The sequence below is a fragment of the Alosa alosa genome, chromosome 3 (genome assembly GCF_017589495.1).
Source record: "Alosa alosa isolate M-15738 ecotype Scorff River chromosome 3, AALO_Geno_1.1, whole genome shotgun sequence".
NCBI lineage: Eukaryota > Metazoa > Chordata > Actinopteri > Clupeiformes > Clupeidae > Alosa > Alosa alosa.
Window position 1 is genome coordinate 19,739,400 of NC_063191.1, and position 10,657 is coordinate 19,750,056.

Here is a 10,657-nt window from a genome sequence, read left to right on the forward strand (position 1 = left end):
CCACATTCCCACCAGATCAGCGCAAGCGGCCATGTTTCTGACAGAGTTATGTCCAAACCAGCACCCCCTCGATAAGGCTGTCACAGCCGACTGATGGTGGTTGGCTACATCAGAAAACACTCCCTCTCTGATTTTTTTAGCAGACTGTGAGATGTGCTGAAATGACAGATGAATGGATGAAGCTGCAGAAATGTTCATCTCTCTCTCTCTCTCTCTCTTTCTCTCTCTCTCTCTCTCTCTCTCTCTCCCTCTCTGTCTCTCTCTCTCGCTCTGCCTCTCTCCCTTTCAGTTCAATTCGGTTCAAGTGAGATTTGTTGGCATGATATTTATTACCAAAGCAGAACATGTATACACAAGCGGCCCTCATTTTATTGATGGGCAATGTGGCTGACAAGACAAGACCGCAGCGTCTTGCTAATTTTATAACATGAGAAAAATTCTAAGCACAAACATACGCGTGTCAGCACAACGCTGGAATATGTTTAAATATGCAGCCTATTCCAAATGTGTCCTTAAGCTGGTAACAGACCTCCTGACTTTTTCATGCGCACCCAAGATAAGAATAAGATTGAGTAGATCAAACCTACTCATACCGAGTTTAGCATGATTGGGAATTAGCTATCAGCACAAATATAATGATCGAACTGTTGGCTGTTTAAATTCATAATTGCAAAAACAAAACGTAAAACGGACTAGTCAAAATAGCATGAAACATGTTTGATTGAATCTGGTTGGTGTCAAACATGGACATCTCTCTCTCTCTCTGTCTCTCTCTCTGTCCTGTACAGTTCACAGTCCTCCTGCTGGAAGTCCGGAGCGTCCCACAGCTGCTGTGTCCCCCCTGCGTCCCCAGGGCTCCCCATCTCGCTCCCCAGGCCCCTCAGGCCGGACCCTGTCCATGGTGTCGCCGCAGCACTCGCACCAGGGCAGCCCCCTGTCCCCAGCCGCCCCCCACCGCTCCCTCATCCCCCTCACCTCGGCAGCGGCCGCCATCACTCCCCCCAACGTGAGCGCGGCCCACCTGAACGGCAGCGAGGCAGCGGCCGGCCCCCTGCAGCCCCCCTCCCCCGCACACGCTCACGCACACGCACAGGGTGCCGGCGCCAAACTGGAGGAGAAGAAAGCCGAGAAGGTAACGTTCCATCTGAGACATCACTGCCCTCCTCTGTTCTTTTTAGTCCTCTGTCCTACTCTCACTGTCCCCCTCTTTCTCTTTTTCTCCCAACTATACTTCTGTTGTTCTTTTCTTACCACTCTATCTTTCTCTCTTTCTTTCATTCTCCCCTTTTATCATTCTTTTGTCTTACTGCTCTCTCTCTCTCTCAGTCTCTTTCTCTCCTTGTGTCCTTATGTGTCCACTTCTCTGTGTCCTGCTATGCCTCCGTCAGCAGGTCTCCTGAGCGCTGCTCTTGCTGTGAACAAGACTTCTCTGAACTTACTGGTTTCTCATTATACCTCTGTGCTCTGGCGGCAGATATCTACTCATCATGCAAATCACTCCGCTTTAAGGAGGTCCTGAGAGATGGATGTGCACTTCCACTAGCTCTTGTGGACCTCAATTTTAACCTGGTCAGATAGCGGCGCCAGCCAGGGCCATCCCCTGCTCACTGGGGCAGCTCCCACATCACAGAGAAGCACATACCAAAGCACAGCACCCCTCTCTGTGTGCTGCCTAGTGTTTAATGTTCAGTTACTCATTGTGGCACTCAGGAAGTACACACAGCTCCGAGTGCCTCCGCGTCAGACTTATCAGATGACTGATACTCTGTACCCTCATTACGCACTCTTTGGCTGCTGAGTGTTCTCTCTGTCACACTCTCTCTCTCTCTCTCTCTCCCTCTCTCTCTCGGGGATGACGTTGGCTGTGGCTGTTGTGTCTGCAGCTCATTGGAGCTCTTTTGTGTGGCGGCAGAGCGTATGAAGTAAGTGACTGGCGGTCCGGGCCCAGTGGATGTGGGGAGAGAGTTCAGAGTGAGCGTCCACAGTGGCTCAGCTGCTGCTGGTGCCTAGTAGAGAGCTCTGTTGCTCATCGGCTGCCCATGTCCAACCCCCCCGGTCTGTAATGGGATCTGGGAATAGAGGCCCAGTGCATTGGGGTGGGTGACAGTGAACTGCTGCAGTGGGTTGAACAAGCACTACATGCACTGTGCAGGGCCGGGGGCCGTGGTGTTGGGTTACATGGAGGCTAGAGAAAGCCAGCCCATATTGCCATATTGACCAGTTTCTAGTGGAATATGAGCACATGCCATTGTGACCAGCAAAGCTTTTCCTTTATTCAGCGAGTAAGCAAAACACTGTCAATGTCTGTTAGGCCACTCAGGTTGTCCTCCCCACACTGGCTCCACAAAAAGAAAAGATGAAAGTAATAGAACATAGAATAAGCTGACTGACCATCAAGGAAAGTGCTTCGGTGACAATATGTATGATTTAATCATTTCTGAGCCTGGGCTTTGGCAGGGACTGCATTTTCTTGAGCCACACGACAAGGAGAGTTAGCGCTCTCCTCTGTCATTGTCCGAGCCTGGCTGTCTTCGGCTGCCGAGCGCCGTCTTGTCCGGCTCTGCCCGCTTCCCAAGGCCATCTGCTTCAGCATGTAGAGTAGACTGTTTTAGGATTGGTCTGGCACATGCTACGCATGGCAGGAGTAGGTGTTAGTGTGTGGAGATGTGGCTCACCACAGGGCCAGTGGGAAACACAGGAGATGTGCTATAGACCCTTTCAAGAGAGTTCCATTATCAGCATCATAGTTGGCCCCACAAGACTTCCTTTTTAACATTCCATATGTTATCTTAATGTAGAGGAAGTAGATTGGGGCCCAAATAGAACGTTCAAGCATTGTTTTTGTTTTTATTGTTGAAAGGGTCTATAAGGAGGGAGTGGGCTTGAGGTAAGGATGGGGGAGGGGTGTGGAGACGGGGGGAGGGGGGAGTGTAAACCCAGCCTCCTGTTCTCTCAGTCTGACAGATGTCTCACTGTTGATTATTCAGTGATAATTGGCTCAGATTCACTCTGAGAACAGACCCATGTGCACATGTACATATATATACCCTTTCCACTTTGCAGAGGGAGATCTCACCCTCTATATATAGAGGCAGGAGGGTTACTTCTAAAATGTGTTCCAATATGGATCATAGAATACATATCCTAAAATTGTTATTATTATCACATTGAAATGTGGTGTGAAATAATAGTACATTTTTGCAAATGTCTCATTTTCATTTAAATTGTTTTTCATTATTTTAGTTTTATTAGTCAATTCAACCCTTTCCTTTAAGTCTTCTGATTTGTATTTGAGATGTGCATGTTTCATTGCTCGGCATGGTTTGGCAAAATACACTTACTGGCTTTTGGAGGAAATTATATAATAAAATGTGTAAATTCTATATGAGTCATAATTGCAAGAAAATGGCCAATGTTTTTTTCCCCCTCTGGTTCTTCTTTTCATTTCCATGGCTGCTGGCTGTTTCCTTAAAATGGCATCCAGACGTGCTTGCTTTGAACATGGCATGACTAAACCATAACTCAGGTGGTAGGAATAAAATGTTGCCAAGCAAGAGGTTTTGTCAAGAGTGCGGATGCAGTGTCTGTCTGAGGATCAGTTCAATTCAGTTTTATTTATATAGCACCATAACATGACGATTTCTCAAGGCACTCTACAGAGCCCGGCTTGAACTTGAACTGTCTGAAGTGGACTGATAGACTGCGGAGCTCTTAACAGATGGCCTTCATAAGGCATTTGTGTGTTCTGGGCATCTTTGGACAAGGCCTGTCCATCAGTATTGATGCTGACAGCCTCTCCTGCTCACTGTCAGTGTAGAATAGACTCCGCTCTGACCTGAACAAACAAACAAAGCACAGCGTCCATCCCAGCAGCAAACAGTGGCACACTCTCAATAAGCTGCTGGACAGGAGATGCCGAGGTCCAAGGGGAATCCTCGTGGAATCCTCCCTCCAGACCCCATGATGCCATGCGTCTCAGTCTGGGTTCTGCTGCACATCACTGCAGCATTTCACCAGATGCTGCTTCTGACCCCTTCCAGTATGAGGAGGCTGTTGGTCATGCCTGTCTATCTGTCTGTCTGTCTGTCTGTCTGCATCCATCCATCTCTGATCGATATCCGTTATTGTCTTCCCGTTTCAATCTCCACCCCCTTCTTCATTTCTCCGTGTTGAGAGAGTGTGAGTGGCGCTGAAGGCTGCTGACTCAAAGCCTCCTATCTCATGCCCCCAGGTGGCCCATTAGTGAACTTCAGCAGCCCACTCAACACCTTCTCAGGAGCGCTTAGCTTCGGCTTAGCTCCTCTGATACAACCAATGAGTGTCACAGATAACAGCGCGAGCACACCCACACATTTCATGCTGAACAGAAAGAAGCGTCAGAAGACAAACAAAAGGCTCTGACCTCGGCGCTTTGATGATGTGAGCGCAGAGGAAGCGGAAAGCTGAGCTCGGAGAAGAAAAGCTGGGATTATTATTTGCAGCCGTGTCCTGTGTTTTTTTTTTTTCTCTCTCGTTCTTTTTTCTCAGCGTTCTCTCTGTCTCTCTCTCTTTTTTTTTCCCACAGAAAGAGAAGAAGGGAGGGGGTCTGCTCAAGCTGCTCTCAGGCGCAGCGGCTAAGAAGAAGTCCCGCTCGCCGCCCTCCGTGTCCCCCACGCACGAGCCGCACTCGCCGGCCGCCGCCGCCTCGGAGGCGCTGATGGCCGGCGCCATGGGCTGTGCCCCCGACCTGCACCCGGTGGGCAGCCACGGCCGCGCCGGCTCCTGCCCCATCGAGAGCGAGATGCAGGGCGCCATGGGGATGGAGCCACTGCACAGGAAGTCCGGCTCGCTGGACCTCAACTTCTCTGTGTCGCCGCCGGCCCGCCAGGCCTGCTCCTCACTGCTGGCCATCCGGCCCGAACCCAAACCTCTGTCCCGCGAGAGGTACGGAGCACTCATGCTCACACACACACACACACACACACACACACACACACACACACACTCACTCACTCACTCACTCCCTCTCCCTCTCTCTCTCTCTCTCTCTCTCTTTCTAACTCTGTTTCTCTCTTTCGCACTCACACACTCACACAAAAATGTATTATAAAAATGTATTATGATTTCTGTGCACCTGACCACCACTCTCACAGGCCATTTAATAAGCATTGCCTCTATGAATATTGAAGTTCACCAGGGGCTAATATCTACTCAATTATAAAGAGTGCAGCTTGTCTATTATCAGAATCACTTAAAGTATTAATGACCCAGACTGGAAGATGTGTGATATATACAAGAGGGCCTGATCTGCTACTGCTTCAATTCTCTCTCCATTCATGATTCATGAGAGATGTATTACGCTCCTCTGAGATGAGTCTGGGGCTGGGTTCACACACTCCACTAGAGGAGAAACAGAGTGAGAGAGCCATGAGGAAAGAGAGAGAGAGAGAAGAGTGTGTGATGAGGATAATGGGAGCGTGCTTTAATGAAACTCATCATTTCACCGAGTGCCACAAGCCACATTTGTCACTTGTGTCATTTCCCCTCATTCCCAACATCCTCCCTGAGCAGAGTTCCAGAGAGGAGAGCAGAGTCTGAAAGACAGCGACAGGGATAATTGGAGTAAGATATTGCAAACTATATCAGCAACTAAAAGACATTGAGTTTCTCGGTGCAGTATCAGCACTGAACACTCCCATTAAAACTTGTCCTCCTCCACTCTCCCTGTGTAATATAGTATACCGTAATATAGCATGCAGCAGGAGGTGGAGATGGCTCTGAGGTGGAGCGCTGAGTTGGGCTGGACGTAGCAGTGGGCGGGAGTGGGCCCCTCAGTGTCCTCTGATCCCAGAGCTCAGCATTACACAGGCAGCAGGACAGAAGGGGAAGAAGAGGGAGACTGACTCTATTATACGGCCTCATTTATATTCATTATTCAGAGGACATTAGATTATCCCCACTGCTTTGCAGCAGAGGGCTGCTACTACTAACACCTCTTCTCTAACACACCAAGAGAGAGAGAGAGAAGGAAGAACTTTTTTTTTTTCTGTGTGCGGGCTGCAGGCTTGTATTTTGGCCAATCACGAGTCCTCATCTCCAGGGGATTATTTCCTCAGGAAACTTTAATAACATCAGACTCTCTTGGACCACACAGCATCCAGAATTGTGGTAGATAACCTGGTTAGGATTTTTGAAGAAGACAACCACTAGACAAATATCAATCAAAACCAAATTGCCCAGTGATTTTGTTGCAAATGAAAGCAGACTGTGAAACATGAGCTCCTTGGTATGAGGTGTGTTTACGTCTGTAGCGCTGGCTTTGTCTACGAGAGCGGCTGGGTGCTGCTGTCCTTCCTGTCTCTGTGCCCCTAATGGTGAGTAATCACCCTGTCCCTCGGCTCCTCAACATCGGCCCAGGAAACAAGCGTAGCTGTCCCGCCTGGCCTTGTGGCCCCGCCCAGTGGTGTTACTCAGCGCTGATGTCTGGGCAGCAGACGCGTCACTCGCAGCCTCTTATCTCTGCTGTGCCGGAGCGTACCGGAGCAAATCCATCTGCATGCAAAGAGGTGCGATAAGGCTGCGCCCTTTCCCCAGGGAGAGGTCACCCTGCTGCCATGGAGGAGTTATTGTCCCGTGGGCTCCAGCCTCGCTGATAAGACCCGAGCATCTCTGCCGCTGCTGGAACATGTGCAGGACTCAGGTGCTCTGGCCTGCAGGAGAGTCCACCTCTGGGCACCAAGAGATCACACACATTCCCAGCCGTGGCCTTCCGCCTCCCGAGAGCCCCTTCGGCAATGACCGCCATCAGTCTTGGGCGAGGCCGCACCCTCAGTGGACTCATACGTTCTGGGCTGCTGCCCCTCAGCCCCTAGCTCGCCTGTCGCACACCCCCCCCCCACCACCACCACCACCACCACCCCCGCTGCCTCCGTGATTCACCGTCGCTATAAAAACCGGCCATCGATTTTCTGCGCTCTTCCAAAATCGCGTCGTCAAACTGGGCTTAGGGCTGCGCTGCAAATAATATCGCCACAATTTTTGCAAGGGTAGCAGTAGACACGTTCGCGTGTAATTACAGGGACAAAATCCATGCTGCTTCCCAGGAAAATCAATGCTGAGAGCACACACAATTAAATATGTTTGTTCCCCAGGGATGGTGGCCCACTTGTGAAAAGAAGGCTTTCTGAACATTGCCATTGTTGCTTTCAGAGTCATCATTTAATGAATATCTAAATGAAAATGACACATATATGCAGATCATTCAAGAAAGATTAGCCCAGAGGATGCTGTAGAGGGCATATACCATGCATACACAAAGCCTCATTACTCATAAGAGCTCTAACTGAAATCTTCTTCTCCGTCCTCGTCTAGTGAAGCTTGTGTTGTTGGCACGGTGTGGTGAGGTGGATGTGCTTATCTCTTATCTGAGTTAGGATTCAGCCCTCCCATGACACACCGAGGACGAGAGAAGCAGACAATGACACATCCGCCAAGTTCCGGCAGTTGCTTAGAATATAGAATGTTGTGCAATGCCTTGCACCACCTGGGACCCATCACAGTCCCATATAAGGGGAGAGGCAACTACTGTACACACACACACACACACACACACACACACACACACACACACACACACACACACACAAACAGACACACACATGCATATTCACACACAGTCTGGTGCAATCTGAAACCACACAGACACACACACACACACACACACACACACAGACATAGGCACATACACACACACATATACGCACACATATACACACCCAGTCTGGCGCAATCTGAAACAGTTTGGAGACAGGAATGAGCGCATCAGCCAGACTTCAGCTGAATTGTGAAATGTGTCTTACCTCCGCTGCTCCCTGGCTTTACCTCCAGCCCTCCCAACAAGGGATGATCCTGTCACCTTTCATGTCTGCGCCTGCAGATGCGGCCCATAAATCCGGCTCATCAAAGGGGCCCGCGTGTGCTTCCGCTGGCGAGGCCCAGCTCATCCTCCACGCCGGCCTCTCCCACGCACACCCGTAAATCAGCCGCCGCTCGGCCCATTTGATGTGGCTTTTTTCATGCATATGCATCCCAGATCACCGGGGCGGAGCACTTCCTGTGTGTGTGCGCGTCCCCTCCTGTCCAGGTGTGCGGCCAGTGCTCACGCTGTCTCCTCCCTTCTCTCTCTCCCTCTCGTGTCTCCACAGGTACCGGGTGGTGGTGCCCTACCCACCGCAGAGCGAGGCGGAGATCGAGTTGAAAGAGGGCGACATCGTCTTTGTGCACAAGAAGCGGGAGGACGGCTGGTACAAAGGCACGCTGCAGCGCACGGGCCGCACTGGCCTCTTCCCCGGCAGCTTTGTGGAGATCTTCTGAGAGCGCGGTGGCTCTGGAGGATTGACCACCACCGGCTTCACCCTGCGGTGGTGGTTAGTGGGGGTGGTGGTGGTGGTGCTGCTGGGTGAAGAGGATCTTTTCTGAACAGGCACCTCCAGGGACAGCCTCAGAAAGGTGCCTTTTTCACAGAAGCCCACTGAAGTGGTGCAGTAAAAGAGCCGCCATTCGTGATCGTGGGGACCTCGCACAGGCAGAGATCATCATGCACCAACGTGAACAGAACACAACAGAACAGCAGCGAATTCAGCTCCTGGTGAAGACCCAGGTGCCAGAGGAGCACCACTACAGCAGACAGACCAGTCCCTCACTGCCATAGTCATCTGTGACATGTCTCTCCCACGCGCTCTCTCCACCTAAAAGCACAGCGAAGGCCAACTGGCAGAAGCCTTCTTGGTGTGAGGTCATGTAGGAGAGAGAGCACACACATGTGGTAACACACACACACACACACACACACACACACACACACACACACACACACACACACCCTCCAGAACTCCTCAGTTCAGTGAAGCCAGGCTCAAGCAGTGCCTTCCATCTCTGCCAACACTAGAACCAGCCTCTGACTGAGCTACAGCTCTGGAGTGCAGGGCCCACCCAGCTTGTGTTCATGTAACGTAGCGTTGCTCCTCCTCTCTTACTCCTCTTGAAGCAGCTGCTGTGTGCTTGTTGGACCCCCCCCCCCCACACACACACACACCCACCCACCCCACACTACTCCCCCAACACACACACACACACACACACACACACACACACACACACACACACACACACACACACACACACACACACACACACACACACAGGCACAGGCACAGGCACACACCCCTTGCATGGGTCTTTGTTGAGTTCAGATCTACAGAGTTGTGAAGCCTACCACATCCACAGAATATTCCCTGTGCCCTTATTTCAGTCATTAAAAGTGCTCAACTGGGTAATTGTTATCACCCTAACAAAAAAAAAAGTCCTTGCACTCCAGTTTTTTTTATAATATCATGACAAATAGTTCCCAGCACAGCAACTCTGATAAGACAACCAAAGGAGAGGTGGAAACCACACAGACTGATTGTGATTGTGATTGTGAAGGGGTCACCTTTGGTAATAGAACTGATGACAGTTATTCTCTTGGGAGGTCGGAGCAACAGGAAGAGTTTCACTGTCTCTCTTTCTTTCTGACTGAAGTGAGCTAAGCAGTTGTGTGACAAGTCATCCTGTTCTTACCTGCCTCAGTGTGTTCCCCACTTCTACTTTTCATGACATTTCTTAAAGAGCTGATGAATTTAAATGTGCGGCTTTTTGTATGGCTACTGTAGTGTTATGGTCAGTGGGTAATTTAACATGATTTTTTACCATTTTGACGAGTAAGTGTTTTACTCTATACATGAATTTCCATGTACCTGTACTAAATGTGTCTTATGGATACAATGAAATGCTAAATGTTTTTGGTTTGGTTACGTTTTGTGTTATTGTGTAGCAAAAGTCCCCCTCCCATGCTTGTTCTAAAAGCGTGAGTTAATGGATTCCCCTCTGATCCACTTCCCCCAAGATGGCTTGAAAACCTGTTGCACCTGCGACCGCAGCATTGAACTGCACAGACTAGGAAACTAGCACTCCATCAGAGGCTGTGAGGAGAAAGCTTTTGCCAATGTTTTCAGTGTGGAAGCAGCTGGCACTCAAAGCACATAATTACTTTTCTAGGCAAACAGCCACATTGCTCCGCTAAGGGAGGCCAGCAAGATTGTCGAAAGAGCTGTTTTTTTGTTGTTGTTGTTTTTTTGCCTGAAACCACGCTGTCCAGTAGCAGAGCCAACAGCTAGGTTAGAGTGAATGGGACACCTAAGGTCCCAAAACACCCACACACTCACACGTGTGGTTACACTGTCGGCTCACGCCCCAAAAGAACCAAACCAGACAAAGCACAACCTTTAGAGGTTTAGATCTTTTAAAAGATGGACTGCATTTGGGACAGTATGTCAGACTGTACATGCGTCATAGAGGAAGGCTTCTTCGAATGGACTAAAAATATAGTATAGAGCACAGGAGGGAAAAAAGGAGGCCCAGTGTAATCTCCATAATCACGTTGGCAATCTCACTGGGATTGGTGTCAACCCACAGTGGATTGTGGAAACTGTTGGGGGATTTGTCACTTAACGCAGCGATTGGGGGATTGACCGAGATTACGGCCCATTGGAAAATCAAAAGCATAGAGATTAAGACCATCCCCATCCTCATCACCCTCTCGGCCACGAGAGCAGATAGCACATGGGAGGAGTGTTCCTTC

The 10,657-nt window shown here is 49.9% G+C and overlaps 1 protein-coding gene across 1 annotated transcript in view; it reads left to right on the forward strand.

The window, feature by feature from the left end:
* Nucleotides 1–9,096, forward strand: part of LOC125292082 (E3 ubiquitin-protein ligase SH3RF3-like) — a 100,089-nt gene extending 90,993 nt beyond the window's left edge. The window contains 3 exon segments of the mRNA XM_048239223.1: nt 789–1,132; nt 4,565–4,923; nt 8,184–9,096. Of these exon segments, the coding sequence (XP_048095180.1) occupies nt 789–1,132; nt 4,565–4,923; nt 8,184–8,352 (872 nt within the window). The 3' untranslated portion in view covers nt 8,353–9,096.
* Nucleotides 9,097–10,657: the final 1,561 nt, after the last annotated feature.